A 24338-nucleotide genomic window follows, 5' to 3' on the forward strand; every position below is an offset into this window, starting at 1 on the left:
TCGAGAATAAAGATGTAAAGTATTTACAACCTCCAACTTACAGCAACCTTGTATTACACAAAACAATGAATTTATCTTGCTCACTCGTAAGATACGAGGAATGGGCCTCACCTCGCCTGGAACAACTCAGGTATAAGAGGCCCCGCTCTGTTGTGTGTGGAAACAAAGAGGGGAGAGAGCAACAATGAAAAGAAATCTCTTTGTGCATCTTTAAAGAAAACCCACCCTCCTGCTAATTAGGAAACCACAGTTATACACCTACACTGTCATGTGTACAATGAAGAGGAGCAACTAACAAACTTGTAATGTGCAGTATTACTTCGGCCAGACGGAAGTCACAAGTAGAAACAAATAGAAAGAAAATAGAAAAAAGGCAGAAAAAGGGGGGGGGGGGGCAGCAGTAACTCAAGGCTAAAAACATAGTACGAAGGTCTACTGAAGTTAGATCCCTTCGAACGTTGTCTTATGGGTTACTCAGAGGTAGCCTTGCAGCGTATTAAAAGTTATGATAATAATGTTTTCTAGCCCCTGGAACCCCTTACAGCACAACTCTACTGTTGTTACAATCTACAAAAAACGTATAGTTTGTGTGTGCGGGTGCTGTTTCTAGGGGGTGCTGTATTTAAAGATATTGCATCAAAAGGTCACGTGGACCGAATGCGGAAAGGAAAAGCGGCACTCTAAACTTGCCAGCATACATACATTGTTGCATTGTAAAGGACTACATCTACGTGCACAGGGTTAGTCACTGAAAACAAACGGACAAAGGACGGGCGACACTCTACCCTTTGACTAAACAATGAAAAATCAATGAAAAATCACTGCCCTCGCTCCTTACCTCTCCGTCGTTGCCCCACGCTATGCCAAAGCTGTGGGTGGAGGTAAAGGTCAGGGGGAGCGGAGGATTTTTATATCATACGGATGCTGCCAGCTGGAGCAGATCATTGATCGTTAGGCGCCGGCATTGTGCGTCACTGAAAACTACCAAGTGACGTCAATTCCAGCGGGAGATGTAGTTCTTTGATTTGCCTGCCAAATGATCTTTCTACAGCTTGTTTAGAGATTCATCATAAGTATTACATTCATTCCAATCGATTCGTTGATAATCTTATAATGTAAGTTTTGGACAAGAGAGGAACACTGTATATGCGGTTTATAGTGTTCCGCACATTAAGCACCAACATGATGTCATCATACTAGGAAGTCATAGTTCAAATATATATCATATCGTACACGCAGACCCAGTACCTAGTCTGCATAACGAGGAAGACAGACAGCTCAATAAACTAGTTGGCACCTCGAGGTATCTTCACGACTCTATAACACAGATCTGTGGATACCGCCTAGACCGTTATTACCTATGAATGTCAAACAAAGCATAAATCTGAAAAGTTGCTTTAAAGTTACCTTCCCAAGTCAGATTATAGTGTTATTATTAGACAGAGACTTCACTGAGTCTTTGCAGAGTACATCTAGTGGTTATGTAAGTGTCTTGGAAAAATGAACTTGGGAAGATGAACGCTTTATTCCTAATGTACTGAGATATATAACACTTAATGTTTTCTCTCCACGATGTCTTTACAGTGAACAGTGAAAGTATGGGGAAGATGTGGAGAAACTTCTAGATGGACAGGACTTAGCAGAATAGTAATGTATGTTATGACCCATGTACAATGTCAAGTGTCAACAATTACAGCTAAAAACAGAAGGTTTCTGTAATAGTCCTATCAAGCTCTGGTCTTAATATTGATCTGGATCAGTGAGTCCACTTGTGCATGCATGTTTATTTGTGTAGAGCAGTCCATGGTATAGCGTAATTCAACCCAGAGATATCACGATGCAGTATAAAAACCCACCTTTGTTCTTTATTAAAAATAAAGTTTGCCACGTCGCTGATATGTGAAGGTATATATGTTTTTTCCAATACTGTCCAGCAAAAGTCTTCTGCTTTGTGGTCAAACTCCACAAAGTGTTTTGTCAATTTTGTGTTAGTCTTTCTGCACCTGAAGGTGCTCTTATGCTCTAACATGCGCAGTCTAGCTTTACGAGTTGTCATTCCTACATATTGACTGTGGCAAGGACAAGAGATTAAATAGATTAAATTATCACTGTTACAGTTGGTAAAATGAGTCTGGACCCATGGTCTATTAGTCCCTATATCGATTGTTTTAGATTGACAGGTGTTGGAAACAGCCCACTCCCACTCCGCAGGGTGGTGGTGGACTCCCCGAACACACTGTGGTAGCTTGGCTCGAGTGGTCAGGAAACAGGCGCCGTGCTAAGCATACAATATACCCATACAATAACCATGCGTGCATCCGTTCCAAAAACGACTCTACACCGTAAAAATTATGAAAATATTCTTTCTTTATCTTTTTCTCTTAGTTGCTGATTGGAAAAATAAATAGGTCAATCACAATATACAAGTTTCAATTAGTGCAGGTCAAATAAATATTGGCTGTTTGATGAAATAAATAGGGGTGATCATAAATAACAGGGCATAAATACAAGTGCAATATATACAGACAATTAAATACTTTGAGGCAATAAATACTGTACCAATAAATATTGTACACCATCAAGTCCTGTGGACCTATAAATATAGTGCAGCAATAAATAGGTCAAAATTCAATAAATACAGTACCCCCAATAAATAATTAAAAGTATACAGCAACCCTCATATAATCAGATGACACTTCAATTCTTATGGGCTGATTTGGCCCAGGCACAGCTTGTAGGGTTGTGGAAGGCTTGAGGGGGGCTACTCCCTGGCTGGGACAAGGCTGAGGCCTAAGCTGAGGTAGATCAAAGGGGGGAATACCAGTGCCCTGGCTTTCTCTTTCCACACAACCTCTCTAGGTTAGTCCCAGTTCACCCCAGGCACAGTCAGGTGGGTTTCAGCACCTCCCTAGCCCCTTAGAGCAGTCTCTCAGGTCTCCACAGGGCCTTAGGCGCCCTCTACTCCACTTACTGCCCTTTTTCTGATGTTCCGACGCCGCTGGAGTCGTGTCGACGCCGTGAGGCGGTTCCGGTTCGGTCTCGGCGGCCTCGGCACAATGTCAGTTCTTTGACGACGCCGGCAGGCGGTTCCGGTCCGATGTCGGTGGCCTCGGTTCGATCTCGACCTCCGATTCGACGGCGTCGGGCAGTCTCTTCACGATGTCGACTTCGGGCGGCTCCGGTCCGATGGCGCTCTCGGCTCCGATGACGTCGGCCGGCCTGGCCTCGATGTCGACTTCCGGCGACTCCGGGGTGCGATCCTCACCCCCGACCTCCGGTGCTCCTCCTCACAGGCTCCGGGCGACTCCGGAGTGCGATCCTCACTCCCGACCTCCGGTTCACCTCTACCTCGGTCTCCGACGACTCCGGAGGGCGGACTTCACTCCTCCGATGACGCCGCTCGCTCGACCTCGGTTCACTCCCTCCTCGACCTCTGGTATTCCTCACGACCTCCGTCGGCGCCCTCTCACGACCTCAGGCGGCTCCGGGTACGACGTCTGCTACTTCAGTCAGCGCCGCTTCTCCACCTCGGGCTCCAGGTCTCAGGCTACTCGACGCCGGACTCCAGGGAAACCAGTTTCCAGGTCAGGATCTTGCTGCTTTCTTGGTTCTAAGGCCTGTTCCTGCTGTCCAGGTCCTTAGGATAAGTTTCTTCTGTCTTCTTCCCACACAGGGCTATAGGCTGGGATCCATCAGTAGGGACAAGTATCAAGGGTGGGTTTATGGACCCCACTCCAGGCACAAGTTTCCACCCCTGCTGCTTCACTCCTTCCTCCTTCACTGTTGTGCTCCTCTCTCTTCACCAGTCAGGTGCCAACTGCCAGCTCCAACTGCCAACTGCCTCTCTTATCCTCCCAACATTCTAAACGGTCTCCAACTGTCACAGAGTTCTGGAATCTCCTGGAATGTTCTGGAAGGTGCTGGTAGGTTCCAGTGGATGCTGGTGATGTCACAGGTGGCCACCATTTTGTGCTCCAGGCCCTCAGACAGAAGTTTCAGGGGTAGCTAAAATGGCTCCCTGAATCTGCAGCAACACGAAAAAGTCTGGTGGTTCCCAAAAAGGAAAAATTCAAACAGGGTTTGAGGCAAAAGTGGGACAAAATAAATAATGATGAGGAGGGACCACCCAAAGGGCTGACAGGTCTAACACGCGTCCCCCCCAGCTGAAAGTGGGGAGAGCTACCCAACCCCTTGGGAGTTCTCATCACTAAGGCGGAAATACCTTGAGAGACCGTCTGCATTGGCGTGGTCCACTCCAGGCCGATGTTCCACCTGAAAGTCCATCCCCTGTAGGGAAATAGACCACCTCAACAACTTGGGATTCTCCCCCTTCATCTGCATCAGCCAACGAAGGGGTCGGTGGTCGGTCTGAACTAGGAAGTGCGAGCCAAACAGGTATGGCCGCAACTTCTTCAGAGCCCATACCACTGCAAAGGCTTCACGCTCTATTGCACTCCACTTCTGTTCCCTGGGAAGTAGTCTCCTGGATAGGAAGACCACGGGTTGATCCAGACCCTCTTCGTTGAGTTGCGATAACACTGCCCCAATGCCATGTTCTGATGCATCTGTCTGGACAATGAACTTCCTGGAAAAGTCTGGGGCCCTTAAGACCGGGGCCTCGCACATGGCTTTCTTCAATCTCTCAAAGGCTTGCTGACAAGCCTCCGTCCAGACTACCCGTCGAGGTTGTTTCTTGGACGTGAGCTCCGTGAGAGGGGCTACGATGGTACCGTACCCCTTCACGAAGCGGCGATAGTATCCCGTGAGGCCCAAAAATGCTCGGACCTCAGTCTGTGTCTTGGGGGGTTCCCAGGCCATGATGGCCTCGATCTTCGCCTGGAGGGGTTGCACCGTTCCCCTACCCACCAAGTGTCCAAGGTACACTACCGACCCCTGCCCGATCTGGCACTTGCTGGCCTTGATCGTCAATCCAGCTTGTCTCAGGGCCTGGAGAACAGCTTGCAGGTGACGCAAGTGATCCTCCCAGCTGTTACTGAAGACGGCTATGTCATCCAGATAAGCAGCAGAGAAACTCTCCATCCCGGTGAGGATCTGGTTTACCAGGCGCTGAAACGTGGCAGGTGCGTTCTTGAGCCCAAAGGGCATCACACAGAACTGGTAGTGGCCATTGGGCGTGGAGAAGGCTGACCTTTCCCTTGCTCCATCAGTCAAAGAGATCTGCCAGTACCCAGAGGTAAGGTCAAAGGTACTTAGATATTGGGCAGCTCCCAGCCGGTCAATTAATTCATCTGCCCTAGGGATCGGATGTGCATCAGTCTTTGTCACTGAATTCAGTCCCCGGTAGTCCACACAGAACCTCAGTTCTGGTTGGGCACCCGGTGGTGCAGCTTTCGGTACTAACACCACCGGACTAGACCAGGGGCTGCTAGAAGGTTCAATCACTCCTAGCTCCAGCATCTTAGTGACTTCACTATGAATGCTGGCCTTCACCTTGTCTGACATCCGGTAGATCTTGGACTTCACAGGTGGGCTGTCTCCTGTGTCCACGTCATGGACGCACAGGTGAGTCCTACCCGGGACAAGGGAGAACAACGAGGAGTACTGCCCCAGGACCTGGCGACAGTCCTCCTGCTGTTCAGGAGTTAGAGATGGGGAGAGAATCACTCCCTCCACCGACCCATCCTTTTCCTGAGACGCAAACAGATCAGGGAGAGGCTCGCTTTCCACGTCCTCTCCTCCGTCAGTCACCATCATCAAGATGACTTCGGGCCTCTCGTGGTGGGGTTTGAGGTGGTTGGCATGCAGCACCCGCAGGGGCTGACGAGGGGTCTTCAGGTCCACCAAGTAGGTAGCCTTACCCTTCTTCTCCAACACCTCAAAGGGTCCTGACCAGCGATCCTGAAGGGCACTAAGCTCTCCTGGTTCGATCACCCACACCTTCTGGCCAGGCTCCAACTCCACCGGGTGAGCGTTGTGGTCATACCACGCCTTCATTACTGCTTGGCTGGCTTCCAAGTTGTCAGAAGCTTGCTTCCACAACTTAGCCATTTGGCTCCGGAAGGCCAGCATGTAGCTCACCACATCCTGGGGGAGCTTTCTGGGAGTTCTTTCCCATCCGTCTCTCACCAGGTTAAGAGGTCCACGTACAGGGTGCCCATACAGAAGCTCGAAGGGGCTGAAGCCCACTCCCTTCTGTGGCACTTCCCTGTATGAAAAGAGTAAACAGGGTAGGAGGACGTCCCATTTCCTCCGCAGGCTTTCAGGCAGACTTCTGATCATGCCTTTCAAGGTTTTATTAAACCTCTCCACCAGACCATTGGTCTGGGGGTGGTAAGGAGTCGTGAACCGGTAGGTCACTCCACACTCCTTCCACATTGCCCGCATATATGCTGACATGAAGTTGGTCCCCCTGTCGGACACAACTTCCTTGGGAAAACCCACTCGGGTAAAGATTCCCATCAGGGCCCTAGCCACAACAGGTGCTGTTATGGTCCTCAGAGGTATTGCCTCTGGGTACCGTGTGGCATGATCCACCAGAACCAGGATAAACCTGTGACCAGCTGTAGTTGGTGGATCTAATGGACCCACAATGTCGATGCCCACCCTTTCAAAGGGGGTGCTAACGACAGGAAGTGGTTCCAGGGGAGCTTTCAGCTTCACCCCTGTTTTCCCACTGGCTTGGCAAGACACACATGTCCGGCAGTAGGTATCGGACGACACTTTCATCTGAGGCCAATAAAAGTGTGGGACAAGACGGGCGAAGGTCTTGTCTTGCCCCAGGTGTCCTGCCAATGGTATCTCGTGAGCCAACTCCAGAAGGAAGGCTCGATAACGTTGAGGGACTACCAAGGCTCGTGACGATCCATGTAGGGGTGCCTTGGGTTCACTGTAGAGGAGGCCATCCTCCCAGTAAACACTGTAGTTCCCTTCAACGTTCCCTGCTGCCTGGGCTTCGGCCTGTCGCCTCAGCCCCTCAAGGGTAGGGCACTCCCTCTGGCCCTGGCAGAATTCCTCCCTGGACGGGCCTCCCTCCACGTGCCACTCGGCCGGGATGGGTAAGTCCTCCAGGTTGGTAACGTCCCCCTCCGCAGACTCCTGGCCCACCACCTCCGGTGGCCTATCCGTCCTACGGGGTGGAGACGCCGAGGCAGGCTCCTCCTGTCCTCGGTTCTTCCCTTGACTGGCAGCTGGCTGGGCCTTTGTTCCAGGCTCCAGCCGGAATGAACTCCCTCTTCGGGTAGTCGCGGACCTTGTGCTAACACAGGCCCAGTCAGGTGTACCCAGCATCTCGGTGTGAGTCCGGTATTCCACCTCCTTCCAAGCGTTGTGCTCCATGTCATTGCCCAGCAGACAATCGACTGGCACGGCAGGGCTTACGGCAACTCGAAGTGAACCTGCAACCCCCCCCCATTCAAAGGGAACCTCGGCCACGGGATAGTGACCTGTTCTGCCGTCAGCCATCGCGGCTGGGTGGAGTACATCGGGAATTACCTGCTCTGGAGACACCAGCTGGCTACGCACCATAGTCATACTGGCTCCTGTGTCTCTCAGAGCCTCCCCTCTTTGGCCGTTGATGGTGATCCACTGCCCATACTTTGCGGTATTTGCGGGCACCTGGATCTTAGGAACCATCTCCCGTTCTCCCAGGGACACTAAAGTGACACCCGCCCACTCCCCTCCCTTAGTTAAGGGCATCTCTTCCCCGAGCACTACACTAGCTACTCCGGGGGGCTTTCCTCCAGTGGGAGGGGGTGATCGTTTCTGACACTTCGGATCTCCTTTATAGTGTCCAACGCCACCGCACTCGTAGCAATGGACAACCCTTGGCTGCTGACTCTGGCCAGGATTAGGGTTTCTGGGTGGGTTAGCCTTAGAGGTGAACCCTGTTCCCTTCCCTTGGAAGTTATTTTGGGGGCCTTTGGAGAACTCCTTTTTCTTTTCCCCTCCTTCTTTCTTCTGGGGGGCGCCCTGTCCGGCCTTTTGAGTATCCCCTCCAGTCCCCCTTGTGGACACCCGGGTACTAGCCCAAATGTCCGCCTCCTCAGCAAGCTTCCGGGGGCTGGTCAGCTTGCTATCCACCAGGTGTTGCCGCAGTTCAGGGAAACATTTCTCGAGTAGGTGTTCCTTCAGTACTAGGTCAAACAGCTCCTCGTAGTTCCTTACTTCACTGCCCTGAATCCAACCTTCCAGTGCCTTCTTTGCATAGTCCAGGAAGTCCACCCAATTCTGTGTGCCCAGTTTGTGACTACCCCTGAACTTCTGTCTGTACTTTTCAGGTGTTAGTCCAAACTTTCTGATGAGCGCCAGTTTCATGGTGGGGTAGTGGGTCTGCTCATCCTCTTCGAGGGCCAATAAAGCATCCCTACCAGCTGGAGGCATGTACCTATACAATCCTCCTCCCCAATACTTCACTGGAACCCCATGGGCCCTCAACGAGACCTCATAGGCTGCTAGCCACTTGGCGATGTCGTCACCCGCCCCATAGCTAGCTACTATGTCCTTTGGCAGGTAAGGTTTGGATTCCCTGGTGATTTCTTGGTCTTTGCTGCCACCATTAGGAACAGTTGGTGCCCCAATTCTTAAGATCTGAAGCTCTATCTCTTTCAGTCTTATCTCATGAGCCATCCTCTCTTTCTCCGTCTCATGAGCCAACCTCTGTTCCTCCTTCTCCTTCTCCAGCTTTGCTAAATCCCATGTGAGCTGTCTTTTCTCTCTCCGATCTGCTAACTCCACGCTGGATAAGCCCCCGCTAGAGACAGTGCTGCCCTTCCTAGAAAGTGTCCTGGGCCCTGCTGACAGGTTCCCCACCTCAGGTTGGTACATCTCAGCCCCCTCGGGGTCAGGCTCTCCATCCCTGTCTTCCTCCTCAGCCTTGCTTTCTCGGCGTGCCTCCCCCCAAGCCCTTAAGCTGGTTTGGAGTGCACCCTTCTTTGCTCCTGGGGGACAGTACACCCCCTCCCGCTGGCAAAACTCCCTGAGTTGGGCCACAGTGTACGTTTCTAAATCTTCCAGTACAAACTCCATCTTGCCCACTCAGGTTAGAGGACAGGTTTTGTGCAGTAACAATGTAGGGTGGTACCTTTAGTAATACCTCCTCCCACCACCAGAGTAAATTTGGAAAAAACAAAAACCCACAATTAGGAAGGCCGCTCTTGAGAAAACTCCCGGTGTAGGCCTATGGACTACCCACAGTTATTGTTGAGTATATGTAGGCACAGCTCTATCCCACCGCTGAACACCAATTTATGTTGGAAACAGCCCACTCCCACTCCGCAGGGTGGTGGTGGACTCCCCGAACACACTGTGGTAGCTTGGCTCGAGTGGTCAGGAAACAGGCGCCGTGCTAAGCATACAATATACCCATACAATAACCATGCGTGCATCCGTTCCAAAAACGACTCTACACCGTAAAAATTATGAAAATATTCTTTCTTTATCTTTTTCTCTTAGTTGCTGATTGGAAAAATAAATAGGTCAATCACAATATACAAGTTTCAATTAGTGCAGGTCAAATAAATATTGGCTGTTTGATGAAATAAATAGGGGTGATCATAAATAACAGGGCATAAATACAAGTGCAATATATACAGACAATTAAATACTTTGAGGCAATAAATACTGTACCAATAAATATTGTACACCATCAAGTCCTGTGGACCTATAAATATAGTGCAGCAATAAATAGGTCAAAATTCAATAAATACAGTACCCCCAATAAATAATTAAAAGTATACAGCAACCCTCATATAATCAGATGACACTTCAATTCTTAGGGGCTGATTTGGCCCAGGCACAGCTTGTAGGGTTGTGGAAGGCTTGAGGGGGGCTACTCCCTGGCTGGGACAAGGCTGAGGCCTAAGCTGAGGTAGATCAAAGGGGGGAATACCAGTGCCCTGGCTTTCTCTTTCCACACAACCTCTCTAGGTTAGTCCCAGTTCACCCCAGGCACAGTCAGGTGGGTTTCAGCACCTCCCTAGCCCCTTAGAGCAGTCTCTCAGGTCTCCACAGGGCCTTAGGCGCCCTCTACTCCACTTACTGCCCTTTTTCTGATGTTCCGACGCCGCTGGAGTCGTGTCGACGCCGTGAGGCGGTTCCGGTTCGGTCTCGGCGGCCTCGGCACAATGTCAGTTCTTTGACGACGCCGGCAGGCGGTTCCGGTCCGATGTCGGTGGCCTCGGTTCGATCTCGACCTCCGATTCGACGGCGTCGGGCAGTCTCTTCACGATGTCGACTTCGGGCGGCTCCGGTCCGATGGCGCTCTCGGCTCCGATGACGTCGGCCGGCCTGGCCTCGATGTCGACTTCCGGCGACTCCGGGGTGCGATCCTCACCCCCGACCTCCGGTGCTCCTCCTCACAGGCTCCGGGCGACTCCGGAGTGCGATCCTCACTCCCGACCTCCGGTTCACCTCTACCTCGGTCTCCGACGACTCCGGAGGGCGGACTTCACTCCTCCGATGACGCCGCTCGCTCGACCTCGGTTCACTCCCTCCTCGACCTCTGGTATTCCTCACGACCTCCGTCGGCGCCCTCTCACGACCTCAGGCGGCTCCGGGTACGACGTCTGCTACTTCAGTCAGCGCCGCTTCTCCACCTCGGGCTCCAGGTCTCAGGCTACTCGACGCCGGACTCCAGGGAAACCAGTTTCCAGGTCAGGATCTTGCTGCTTTCTTGGTTCTAAGGCCTGTTCCTGCTGTCCAGGTCCTTAGGATAAGTTTCTTCTGTCTTCTTCCCACACAGGGCTATAGGCTGGGATCCATCAGTAGGGACAAGTATCAAGGGTGGGTTTATGGACCCCACTCCAGGCACAAGTTTCCACCCCTGCTGCTTCACTCCTTCCTCCTTCACTGTTGTGCTCCTCTCTCTTCACCAGTCAGGTGCCAACTGCCAGCTCCAACTGCCAACTGCCTCTCTTATCCTCCCAACATTCTAAACGGTCTCCAACTGTCACAGAGTTCTGGAATCTCCTGGAATGTTCTGGAAGGTGCTGGTAGGTTCCAGTGGATGCTGGTGATGTCACAGGTGGCCACCATTTTGTGCTCCAGGCCCTCAGACAGAAGTTTCAGGGGTAGCTAAAATGGCTCCCTGAATCTGCAGCAACACGAAAAAGTCTGGTGGTTCCCAAAAAGGAAAAATTCAAACAGGGTTTGAGGCAAAAGTGGGACAAAATAAATAATGATGAGGAGGGACCACCCAAAGGGCTGACAGGTCTAACAACAGGTCTGTGGGCAGATGGTGCACGCTCCGTAGGGAAAATGTCCCTGAACTGCAGGTAGGTTCCATAATGTTCCCACGGGTCTGGTTTGCGCACCCCGAGTTCAGGTATGGACCAATCTATCTCGTAGGTTAGTACTTCTTTTCAATGAAAAAAGAGGAAGGGGAATCTTGTCACTGCAGCTGTTAAGAATCTTCCAATGTTTCCGGACACATTTCTGTATCCCATTTGTCAAATTGCTGACTGTGCTCACAAACGTCAGGCGTTCAAGTGGAGGTTTTTCCATGGGTGGTTCTAGGAGTGTCTCTCGGTTATTATTGGTAGCACGCTTAAGAGAGCGTTTAACAAGCTTACTTGGATATTTCCTAGCTCTCAACTGCACAGCCAGAATATTAGCATGTTCCTTGTATTTGCTAGGAATGGAACAATTCCTCCGAAAACAGAGGAATTGTCCATATGGCAGATTGTCTCGCAAAGATTTTGGGTGCTGGCTGTCATAGCATAATAACGAGTTACGCGCCATAGGTTTGCGATACAACTTGCTTTCAAGTCCTGTAGGTGTGGAGAAGATAAAAAGGTCCAAAAATGCTAGCTTATTCTTATCTATTTCCACTGTGAATTTCAAAAATTCGTTTCTGGTATTTAGCCACTGATGAAAGGCTAGAATGGAGGCAGAATTGCCTCGCCATACTACCAGAACATCACCGATGTACCGCCTCCACAAGCGGATCGACGCGTGGAAGGGGTTATCGGAAGTCAAAACATGCTGTTGTTCAAAAGATAAATAGATCAAACTGGCGACGTGGTCAATCCACACCTCAATTTCAACAATGGTGGCCTCCCACCCCATGGAGTTTTCCACCCCAGCATTTTCAACCTCCAATGGCTCCTTTTCCAACCTACCCGCAAGAATTTACCAATCAACCTTTTTTAGGGTTCGGCCCAAGAAGATCCCGAGGAAAACTGAGAAATCTGCAAACTCAGGTGCATTGGAACCAACCACCGGTGCAACAGATGGGCACACGGAGCCAAACGAAGAATATTCCACAGCAACCAGGGACCAGTGCGGTAGCAACTTAGTAGTCAACCTTAGCAAAAGAACCTTGACATCCGAAGAGGAATCGGTTCTCAACAGAGGTTTGGGGTTTGTGGCAACATTTCCTGGAGACGACTTCCAGGTACAGTGCAAATTGGCACGTTTTTTTTGGAAGTTACGTCTCCACTACTTTTTAAAGGATAAAATACAGAGAGTCCCTTAGAAGATCGGAACACCGGGCTTAAAAAACGCTCTACTTTCAACCCTCCCTCCAATGTTGTTCCACCTCAGGTGCTGACCTTTGAGAGAGCGGTCCAAGAAGATATTAGTAAACTATGTAAAAACATAAAATGCACCTACACCAATCTACCAAAGACAGAACAGACAGCCATACCGACCCTATCGGAGGACACCGCAATAACTATCAAGCCTGCGGATAAAGGCGGGGCGATCGTTATTTTAGATACGGACATGTATCGTACTGAATGCCTGCGCCAGTTGTCCGATAGAAAGTTTTATCGTCCGTTGAAAGAAGACCCTACAGGAAGAATTCGGCAAGTCATTGGTGACATGGTATAAGAAGCTACCAGAGAAGGATGGATAACCGCCCAAGAGGCAGGATTTCTCCAGACTCTTCATCCAGTAATCAATCAATCAATCAGGAACATTTATAGAGCGCGCTACTCACCCGCGAGGGTCTCAAGGCGCTGGGAGAGGGGTGCCGCTACTGCTTGAAAAGCCAGGTCTTGAGGTGCTTCCTGAAGGGGAGATGGTCCTGGGTCAGTCGTAGGGGGGTGGGGAGGGAGATCCACGTATTGGCCGCCAGGTAGGAGAAAGATCTTCCTCCGGTGGTGGTTCTGTGAATCCGTGGGATGGTGGCGAGGGCGAGGCTGGCGGAGCGGAGCTGGCGGGTAGGTGTGTAGAACGTGAGGCGGGTATTGAGGTATTCGGGGCCCATGTCGTGGAGAGCCTTGTGTGCGTGGGTGAGGAGTCTGAAGGTGATCCTCTTGCTGACGGGGAGCCAGTGCAGGTCTCTCAGGTGTGCAGAGATGTGGCTGTGTCGGGGAATGTCCAGGATGAGTCGTGCAGATGCGTTCTGAATGCGCTGGAGTCTTTTATGTAGTTTGGCGGTGGTCCCAGCGTAGAGGGCGTTCCCGTAGTCCAGTTGGCTGGTGACGAGGGCCTGGGTGACTGTCTTCCTGGTTCCAGTGGGGATCCACCGGAAGATCTTTCGGAGCATGCGGAGGGTGTTGAAGCAGGAAGATGTAACGGCGTTGACTTGCTTGGTCATCGTGAGGGAGGAGTCAAGGATGAAACGAGGTTGCGTGCGTGGTCCGTGGGCTTGGGGGCGGTGCCCAGAGCAGGGGGCCACCAGGAGTCGTCCCAGGCGGAGGGGGATGGTCCAAGGATGAGGACTTCCGTCTTGCCTGAGTTCAGCTTCAGACGGCTGAGCTTCATCCATTCCGCGACGTCTTTCATTCCTTCCTGGAAGCTGGCTCTGGCGGTGGCGGGGTTGTTGGTGAGGGAGAGGATCAGTTGGGTGTCGGCGGCGTAGGAGATGATGTTGAGGTTGTGTTTGCGTGCGATGGCTGCGAGGGGGCTCATGTAGTCATTGAAGAGGGTAGGGCTGAGCGAGGATTCCTTGGGGTACGCCGCAGATGATCTTGGTGGCCGCTGCGCGGAAGGGCGGGAGACGGACTCTCTGAGTTCTGTCGGAGAGTAAGGAGGTGATCCATTCCAGGGCCTTTCCTTGGATCCCGGCGTGGTGGAGGCAGGTTGTAAGGGTGCGGTGGCAGACAGTGTTGAATGCGGCCGACAGATCGAGGAGGATGAGGACGGCAGTTTCACCGTTGTCAAGCAGGGTCCTGATGTTGTCGGTGGCTGCGATGAGGGCGGTCTCGGTGCTGTGGTTTGCTCGGAATCCGGACTGCGATGGGTCGAGGGAGCTGTTCGTCTCGAGGAAGGAGGTCAGCTGTTTGTTGACGGTTTTCTCGATGACTTTTGCGGGGAAGGGGAGGAGCGAGATGGGACGGAAGTTCTTGAGGTCTGTGGGGTCCGCGGTGGGTTTCTTCAGGAGGGCGCTGATCTCCGCATGCTTCCAGCTCTCCGGGAATGTGGCGGATGCGAAGGAGTTGTTAATGATGTCCCGGAGTTGGGGTGCGATGATGGAGTCGGCTTTGTTGAAGATGTGGTGTGGGCAGGGGTCAGCTGGGGAGCCGGAGTGGATGGTCTTCATCATGTGGGTGGTGTCTTCCGTGCTGACGGGGTTTCAGGTGCAAAGGGTGGTGGTGGGGGGCGTTGGTCCAGTGGATGGGTACGTAGTGCCGAAGCTGTCGTGTATATCGGCGATCTTGCGGTGGAAGAACGTGGCGAGTGAGTCGCAGAGGTCTTGCGATGGCGTGATGTCGTTGTTGCTGGCGCTGGGGTTGGAGAGCTCTTTGACGATGCTGAAGAGTTCCTTGCTGTTGTGGGTGTTGTTGTCCAGTCGGTCTCTGAATGATGTCCTTTTGGTGGTGCGGATCAGCTGGTGGTGTTTGCGGATGGCGTTCTTGAGGGCTGTCATGTTTTCTGTTGCTTGGTCATGGCGCAAGGCTTTTTCGAGAGTACGGCAGGATTTCTTGGAGTCTTTGAGATAGTCAGTGAACCATGAGGCTTTCTTGCTGTCGGGATTGCTTGGAGGGTTCTTCAGTGGTGCAAGGGCGTCGGCGCAGTTGGTGATCCACTGTGTGAGGTTGCGGGCTGCTTCGTTGGGGTCCGTAGTGTTGGTGTGTTGGTTTTGGATCAGGGAGGTGGTGAGCTGGTCGGTGGTGATCTTGCTCCAGCATCTATGGGGGACTTGTTGCGGGCGGAGGTGAGTCGTGGTTTTCCTGAAGTTGAAGTGGATGCAGCTGTGATCAGTCCAGTGAAGTCCAGTGGAGTGGCTGAAGGAGATGTGGTTGCTGGAGGAGAAGATGGGGTCAAGCGTGTGGCCGGCGTAGTGGGTGGGGGTGTTGACCAGTTGCTTGAGTCCGAGGTTGGCGAGGTTGTCTAGCAGGGTGGTGCTGTTGTTGTCCTTGTTGTTCTCCAGGTGGAAGTTGAGGTCCCCTAGAAGGATGTAGTCGGAGGAGGCGAGGGCGAGCGGGCTGATGAAGTCTGCGATGGCTTCGCTGAATTGTGTGCGTGGTCCCGTGGGTCTGTAGATGAGAGTACCTCTGAGGGTGGTCTTGGGGTCGGTGTGTATCTGGAAGTGAAGGAGCTCGGCGGTGGTGAGGGTGTCGTCGGTGTTGGTCGTGATGCCGATGGTGTTTCTGTAGACAATGGCGATGCCACCTCCGGTTTGGTTGACGCGGTCCCTCTGGGTGATCTTATAGCCGTCCGGGATGGCTATGGTGATGTCGGGGGATGAGGAGGCGTTCATCCAGGTTTCCGTGAGGAAGGCGACGTCCGGTGCTGTTGTGTCGAGGAGGTCCCAGAGTTCGACGGCGTGCTTGTGGACGGAGCGGGTGTTGAGCAGGATGCACTTGAGGTGGTTGTTGTTGGCGCCTGTTCTGGCGGGCTCGGTGCAGGTCCGGAGGCAGGTGAACTTGCATGCATGGCAGGTGAAGGCTCCATGGGTGCGTTTCGGGGTGGCTTGGTAGCAGGCTGGCTGTCGGCCGGTGTTGAGTGCATGGAGGGGGGCGGCGTCGTTTCTCCGTCGGGTGGGTTGGCTCCGGCGAGGGCCAGGGGTCCTGGCACTGGGCGCGGTCCAGGAGCGGACGGGCGCAGACGGGCGCAGACGGGCTTGCCTTAGGCGCGCCTTTGGCGCGCCAGCGGCGCACCCACTGCGCGTGCGCCACCTCCATTTAAAGGGGTAGTGGGAGGGAGGAGCAGCTGGGAGGCGGGAGCGGGGTGGCGAATGGGACGGCGGGGTCGCAGGACGCAGCGGCGGGAAGGTGGACCGGGGGACAACGGGGGAGGGGGTCATAAGGGCACAGGCAAAAGCGAGGGGGCACCAAGGAACAGGGGTACAGAAGAAAAATGGGTAAGTGGGTCACAGGCAAAAGCGAGGGGGCACCAAGGAACAGGGGTACAGAAGAAGAAAACGAGGGAGGGGTCACGGGGGCAGAGGCAAAAAGAAGAGGGGACAACAGGCACAGAAGGGCTTACTCGGAGGCAGCTAGGGCACTGGCAGGCAGGAGGACTGTGTGGCAGCTGGGGGGGCCACCTACCTGCTGGCAGGGTCAAAGGTCGCTTTAAGCATATTTATACTGTTTGCCGAAGATACATAAACCCCTAAGACCTCCTCCAGGCAGGCCCATAATATCTGGCCTAGGTTCAATTTTAGAACCATTGTCGACCTCTGTAGACTACTTTTTGAGGCCTTTAGTAAAGAAAATGCCTACGTATCTTCAGGATACTAAAGATATCCTACGCCTCTTGCCCCAAGTCAAATTCGACATCGAGAGAGACTTTTTAGTCTCCTTCAACGTCGAGTCTCTATACACGTCGATTCCACAAGACGAGATATTAGAGATCACCAGCGCAATCTTGACAGATACAGAGCTGGATTCAAGAACACCCGTTCACTTCATCATGGCCTGTGCGCAAGTAGCCATGAAGGAGAATTTTTTTCAGGTACGAGGAAACTATATACTTGCAAATCTCGGGCACCAGCATGGGCAGCGTTTTTGCGCTGAGCTTGGCTAATTTGTATGTACATTCTTTTGAACAACAGCATGTTTTGACTTCCGATAACCCCTTCCACGAGTCAATCCGCTTGTGGAGGCGGTACATCGATGATGTTCTGGTAGTATGGCGAGGCAATTCTGCCTCCATTCTAGCCTTTCATCAGTGGCTAAATACCAGAAAAGAATTTTTGAAATTCACAGTGGAAATAGATAAGAATAAGCTAGCATTTTTAGACCTTTCTATCTTCTCCACACCTACAGGACTTGAAAGCGAGTTGTATCGCAAACCTATGGCACGTAACTCGTTATTATGCTATGGCAACCAGCACCCAAAATCTTTGCGAGACAATCTGCCATATGGACAATTCCTCCGTGTTCGGAGGAATTGTTCCATTCCTAGCAAATATAAGGAACATGCTAATAGTCTGACTGTGCAGTTGAGAGCTAGGAAATATCCAAGAAAGCTTGTTAAACGCTCTCTTAAGCGTGCTACCAATAATAACCGAGAGGCACTCCTAGAACCACCCATGGAAAAACCTCCACTTGAATGCCTGACGTTTGTGAGCACATTCAGCAATTTGACAAATGGGATACAGAAATGTGTCCGGAAACATTGGAAGATTCTTAACAGCTGCAGTGACAATATTCCCCTTCCTCTTTTTTCATTAAAAAGAATTACTAACCTACGAGATAGATTGGTCCATACTCGACCTCGGGGTGCGCAAACCAGACCCGTGGGAACATTATGGAACGTACCTGCAATTAGTTCAGGGCCATTTTCCCTGCGGAGCTTGCACCATCTGCCCACAGACCTGTCAATCTAAAACAATCTATATAGGCACTAATAGACCATGGGTCCAGACTCATTTTACCAACTGTAACAGTGATAATTTAATCTATTTAATCACTTGTCCTTGCCGCAGTCAATATGTAGGAATGACAACTCGTAAAGTTAGACTGCGCATGTTAGAGCATAAGAGCACCTTCAGGTGCAGGAAGACTAATACAAAATTGACCAAACGCATTGTGGAGTTTGACCACAAGGCAGAAGACTTTTGCTGGACAGTATTGGAAAAACCATATATACCTTCACATATCAGCGACGTGGCAAACTTTCTTTTTAATAAAGAACAAAGGTGGGTTTTTAAACTGCATAGTGATACCTCTGGGATGAATGACGCTATACCATGGACTGCTCTACACAAATAAACATGCATGCACAAGTGGATTCACTGATCCAGATCAATATTAAGACCAGAGCTTGACAGGACTATTACAGAAACCTTCTGTTTTTAGCTGTAATTGTTGACACTTGACATTGTACATGGGTCATAACATACATGACTATTCTGCTAAGTCCTGTCCATCTAGAAGTTTCTCCACATCTTCCCCATACTTTCACTGTTAACTGTAAAGACATCGTGGAGAGAAAACATTAAGGGCCTCATGTAGGTGGCATACACTTTACCGATTCTAAAATACCGAATCATACCGAATCGGTATTTAAGAATCGGTAAAGTGTATGTAGGTAAAAATTCGGTAAATGTTACCGAATCGGAGTGAGTCGGTAATTACCGAATCGGTATTTACCGATTCGGTAATGAGGCATACCTTCCCATTGATGGGAAGGTATGCCTCATTACCGAATCGGTAAATACCGATTCGGTAATGGGGGAGCACATGCAAGGGTGGCAGGGTGTCACATTGACACCCTGTTGCACCCCTGATTCGGCCATGTGTGCACATGTGGCACACATACATGCCCTAAGGGCATGTATGTCTGCCACATTGCACACTTCTAAGCGCTATAAAATGCTTTTACACATCCATACTTTATTTACCACCAACTATTAGTTGGTGGTAAATACCGACTCCAAACAACACCCACACACTCCCCCTACATCTCATTTCTGTATTCGGAATTTACCGAATCGGTAAAATTACCGATTCGGTAATTTTACCGATTCGGTAAATTACCGAATACAGAAATGAGCCCCCTACATGTCACAAGCCTAAATACCGGTCGGTAACGGTATAATTACCGAAAATCGGCTGTTACCGACCGGTATTCGGCTACGTACATGAGGCCCTAAGTGTTATATATCTCAGTACATTAGGAATAAAGCGTTCATCTTCCCAAGTTCATTTTCCCAAGACACTTACATAACCCACTAGATGTACTCTGCAAAGACTCAGTGAAGTCTCTGTCTAATAGTAACACTATAATCTGACTTGGGAATGTAACTTTAAAGCAACTTATCAGATGTATGCTTTGTATGACATTCATAGGTAATAACGGTCTAGGCGGTATCCACAGATCCGTGTTATAGAGTCGTGTAGATATTTCGAGGTGCCAACTAGTTTATTGAGCTCTCTGTCTTCCTCGTTGTGCAGACTCGGTACTGGGTCTGCATGTACGATACGATATATATTTGAACTACGACTTCCTAGTGTGATGACATCATGTTGTAGTTTAATGTGCGGAACGCTATAAACCGCATATACAGAGTTCCTCTCTTGTCCAAAATTTACAATATAGGATTATCAACGAATCGATTGGAATGAATGTAATACTTATGATGAATCTATAAACAAGCTGTAGACAGGTCATTTGGCAGGCAAATCAAAGAACTACATCTCGCGCTGGAATTGACGTCACTTGGTAGTTTTCAGTGACGCACAATGCCAGCGCCTAACGATCAATGATCTGCTCCAGCTGGCTGCATCCGTATGATATAAAAATCATCCGCTCCCCCTGACCGTTACCTCCACCCACAGCTCAGGCATAGCGTGGGGCTAACAACGGAGAGGCAAGGAGCAAGGGCAGTGATTTTTCATTGATTTTTCATTGTTTAGTCAAAGGGTAGAGTGTCGCCCGTCCTTTGTCCGTTTGTTTTCCGTGACTAACCCTGTGCGCGTAGATGTAGCACTTTACAATGCAACGATGTATGTATGTATGCTGGCAAGTTTAGAGTGCCGCTTTTCCTTTCCGCATTCGGTCCGCGTGACCTTTTGATGCAATATCTTACAATACAGCACCCCCAAGAAACAGCGCCCGCACACACAAACTATAAGTATTTTGTAGATTGTAACAACAGTAGAGTTGTGCTGTAAGGGGATCCAGGGGCTAGAAGACATAATTATCATAACTTTTAATACACTGCAAGGCAACCTCTGAGTAACCCATAAGACGACCTTCTAAGGGATCTAACTTCAGTAGACCTTCGTACTATGATGTTTTTAGCCTCGAGTTACTGCTGGTCCCCCCCGCCTCTTTTTCGTACCTTTTTTCTATTTTCTTTCTTTTTGTTTCTACTTGTGACTTCCGTCTGGTGCAAGTAATATTGCACATTACAAGTTTTAGTTAGTTGCTCCACTTCATTGTACACATGACAATGTAGGTGTATAACTTTGGTTTCCTAATTAGCAGGAGGGGATTTTTCTTTAAAGATGCACAAAGAGATTTCTTTTCATTGTTGCTCTCTCCCCTCTTTGTTTCCACACACAACAGTGCGGGGCCTTTTATACCCGAGTTGTTCCAGGCGAGGTGAGGCCCATTCTTCGTATCTTACGGGTAAGCAAGACAAATTCATTGTTTTGTGTAATACAAGGTTGCTGTAAGTTGGAGGTTGTAAATACTTTACATCTCTATTCTCGATCTACCAGTCTTATGCGTGAAAATGTTACTATTGTGTGACTCTGTGTATCATTACTATGTATGATCTTCTTGTTCCAGGTGCATTCATACCCTGTGGATACAGAGGATACATACGTGATATGTGAGGTTGTATTGATCTCAATCCGCATCTTTAGAATTTTTTTGTTAAAAATGTTTTTAGGTTATTTCTTGCACAGAGGAGGTGGAGTTTAGCTACATGATGTGAGGCTGCCCGCAGTTAGGAACGTACTGGGAGGAGGTAGTTGCATTGATATGTGAGATTACGGAAAGACAGATAACACCTGACATGGGCACTTGCTTACTACACTGGTTCCCTCATACATCAAAAACAAAACTCACGAGCAAATTCATAGATTTAGGATTGCTGCTCGCCAAGAGAGACGTTACGGCACACTGGAAGGCTGTACGGGGCCCCAGTATTCAGAGATGGAAAGCAGAATTGCTTAGATGGGCAGCGAGTGAGAGCACAGTTCGATTCCAACTCGCTAGACGGTCAAAGGGAGATAAAGCCCTAGAGGCCGCGAAGGCCTGGGAAGCATTAGTAGTTCTATTACAAACCCCAGAGGCGGAATTAGATGACACCTCTGCCATAAGCGTACAGACTGTATCACCTTGAATTATGTATATACTGCTGGGTTGCCCGCGACTGAGGTAGTATTAACTGTGACGCTGAATGGGGGAGTACTGTATCTTATTGTATCTAACATGATAGCACTGTATAATGTTGAATCTTATGTCACTGCACTCAAACTGGTTTGCGCTTGAGGACACACCGGGGATAGGGGTGGGATTAAAGGGAGGTGAGGAGTAGTTTTGATTTTTCTTTTGATATGTCTTGGTTAAGGGTCGCAGAAGGGCTCGATGGTTGTTGACCAACAAGGAACCTTTGATTATTGGACCAGGCCCCACTAAGTGTTTATATATAACAATGCCTTACAAGAGACTCTTGAATGTGGAAATGTGCTTGGGACTTGCCGAAGTCCAGAGAACTACTGCTGACCTTTGACTCCTGTAATTGATTATGTTTTGTTTGAAAATTTAATAAAATATATTTAAAAAAATAAAATGAACAGGTATATGGGAGAGAGAAACCTGCTAATGGATTAAAACAACAATGCAATGTATAGTAGTGTATAGATGTAAGATACCACCAGTAGAAGGGACATAAACTGTCAGTGTTAGAGACACGCTCTAGAGTATACAATTGAGAGACCCAAAGTTTTAGAGACCCACTCTGGGAAGGGGAGCTTGGAGTGCCCTTGTATTAAAAGCATGCGCTTTGTCTGGCTACACTGTGCATTACAGACATCCACAAGAAGGTACGGATGAGAGACATCTATGGATTCTGCACATAAATATGGATTATGAGTTTGGCAATCCCTCCAGTGGTAGAGACGTGCACAGGTGCAATATATGATTGACAAAGATTACGAATGGTCAGCCTCACTGCAACTCACTGTGCCATGTTCTCCACGTCGCTGTGTTCCTATGCAGGTACAGTCCCCTGAACTCTTCTCCGCCACTGTTAACGCATCACACAGGAAGGAAATATCCCTAGAGAGCAGAACAAGTTCCAACATTGAATGTCTTACGGTAGATAGCTGTACAGCATTAACCTTTTCTTGGGACAGACGATCAAAATGCAAGTTGGCACCTTCAAGCCTTGAAAAGAATTGGGGGACACCATTATGTACTGCTGACATAAAATCTAAGACTTGTGTACCCACTACCTGGGGGGTCTGCAGAACACTTGCACTTACACATCAGAGGTTTTTTGACATGTGTACCAACACAGATGAACTTCTGGACATCTGTACCTAAACAGGGATCATTTGATTACCAGTTTAAGCCATTTGTTCGCTTGGCTCTTAGTTAGCGTCAGGACATGAAAGCCAAGCGAACAGGTGTAATCGAGAATTGGATGAGTTACTAGGTTTAAGAGAGGGTGATACACACACTATTATGAGCTATGATGAAGGACAGTAGCTTACTGAGGTCAGGCTAAGCAGGAACTGTACTGGGGGTCAGGCTCAAGTTGTTTAACTGAGGCCAGGTCGAGCCGAAAGAGTAATAGAGGTAATGATAAGCTAGCATTCTAACAGAGGGCAGGCTGGTTTAGTTACAGCAATGGAGGTAATTGTAAATCAGCTGCATAGTGGAGGTGTGGCTGAGCACACTGTATAATGAGGCCAAGCTAACTAGTGGTGTAATGGAGGCCTGGCTAGGCTAGAATTGCAGTGCAGATTAGTTTGAGCGTGTGATGCAATTGAGGTTCTCCTGAGCTATCTGTTCCGTGGGCATCAGGGTGAGGTAGTGGTGCAATGGAGGTTAGGCTGAATCAGCTTATAATGAAAGCCAGGTTGCAACACCGTCGCAGCATAAATTGGGCTATGAAATCACTGTAACAAAAGGAAGGTTTAACTAGTGACGTAATGAAGGATAATGAATGTTAGACTCAGCGAAGTGAGTAAAGATACGCTCTAGGTAGCTGTGTAATGAGGTCCAGCTGAACTAGCTGTGCAATAAGGTTGAACTTAACTAGTTGTGGGATGAAAGCTAGGTCAGTTCAACAGTGTAACCAGGAATAGCCAGAACAACCTGTATAACTGAGTTCAACTTGAGTATGAGCTGCTTTCTCAACGTTATTGTAAGTATGTCGAACATTCTGAAGTTATATTTATTTTATATTTTAACAACTGCATTGACATTTATTTCATGTTCAACTGGATAAGAGTTTTTTTTTAAACGTTGCCAAATAAATTAGATTGATGGTATTCATGCTCATACTACAGTGCAGTGAGCTTAGGGTGAATTTATGGTGGAGTCTTAGGAAAGAGGATTTCTGTGTTCTAGGGAAGACCTCAGGCCTCTGGATTTTGTGAAGAGGAAAACACAGCAGGACTGACACAGGGATGCAATGCCTCTAGATCTGGATGGTTAAAGGGTTGACAGATAGATATAGAGGAGCTTGCCTGTAGACTGGATGATCAGGGGACCTACACATGGATATAAAGGCTCTCATCTATAAAACTGGACAAATTAAGGTGAGGGGCAACAAAACAAGAGCATTTCCACATATAGCACAGGATGGTCTGAAGAAATCCATACTCTTGAACTATACCTTCATCTTTACCTTTGTCCTCTGCCTCAATCTTTCACTGGAGACACAACCTCCGCTGGCACGCATACTGTACCCCCAACCCCGCTCCACTAGACATGCATGCACACACCTTTAATTCCGTCACCCACATGGCGACTTCTGGAACTTAGCAAACACAACAAGATGATAGACGGGGTGCTGAAACTTTTCAGCCACTCACCGTCAGTCAAAAGATCTGGGTTTAATCCATTGTTCTTTTGCTCACTATGCCACCCCAGTTTGGACCCAGCCATATGCAAATCAGTCTTGACCCCGCTCCTTATGGGAACAGTCAAGCAAGAACTGCCATGCCAGGTCCTCCCTGGACTGGAAACAAGCATCCTAGGACCAGTTCTAAAGGTATCAATCCTCATCAGCCAGGCTAGCTTGAATCCATGTGCACAGCAAACATGAGACCAACATCTGGGCATACCCTTGGCCACTTAGGACAACCATAGCAAACACAACAAGATGATGGACTGAGTGCTGAAACTTTTCAAACACTCACCCCTTCTGGAACTTACCTACCAGCCCCTGTCAGGCAGACAGGCTGCTCCATCAGGTGTTTGAACCTTCCTCTACGGCCTGGATGATGCCAGAGCTGGTCTGGGTTTCGAACCCCCACCTTTCAGCAGAAAAGTAAACAGGAGTTATTGTATCTCAC

At 49.5% G+C, this 24338-nt stretch overlaps 1 protein-coding gene across 3 annotated transcripts in view; it reads right to left on the reverse strand.

The window, feature by feature from the left end:
- AXDND1 (axonemal dynein light chain domain containing 1) overlaps window positions 1-24338 on the reverse strand; it is a 564522-nt gene that overhangs the window by 438155 nt on the left and 102029 nt on the right. For all 3 annotated transcript variants that reach the window (XM_085601802.1, XM_085601801.1, XM_085601803.1), the window contains exons 4-5: window positions 24199-24299; window positions 21993-22089 (exon numbers count right to left, since the gene is read on the reverse strand). In XM_085601802.1, the coding sequence (XP_085457928.1) occupies window positions 21993-22089; window positions 24199-24299 (198 nt within the window). The remainder of the gene's footprint in view (window positions 1-21992; window positions 22090-24198; window positions 24300-24338) is intronic.

This window comes from Triturus cristatus, chromosome 4_2, assembly GCF_964204655.1.
Source record: "Triturus cristatus chromosome 4_2, aTriCri1.1, whole genome shotgun sequence".
Lineage (NCBI taxonomy): Eukaryota > Metazoa > Chordata > Amphibia > Caudata > Salamandridae > Triturus > Triturus cristatus.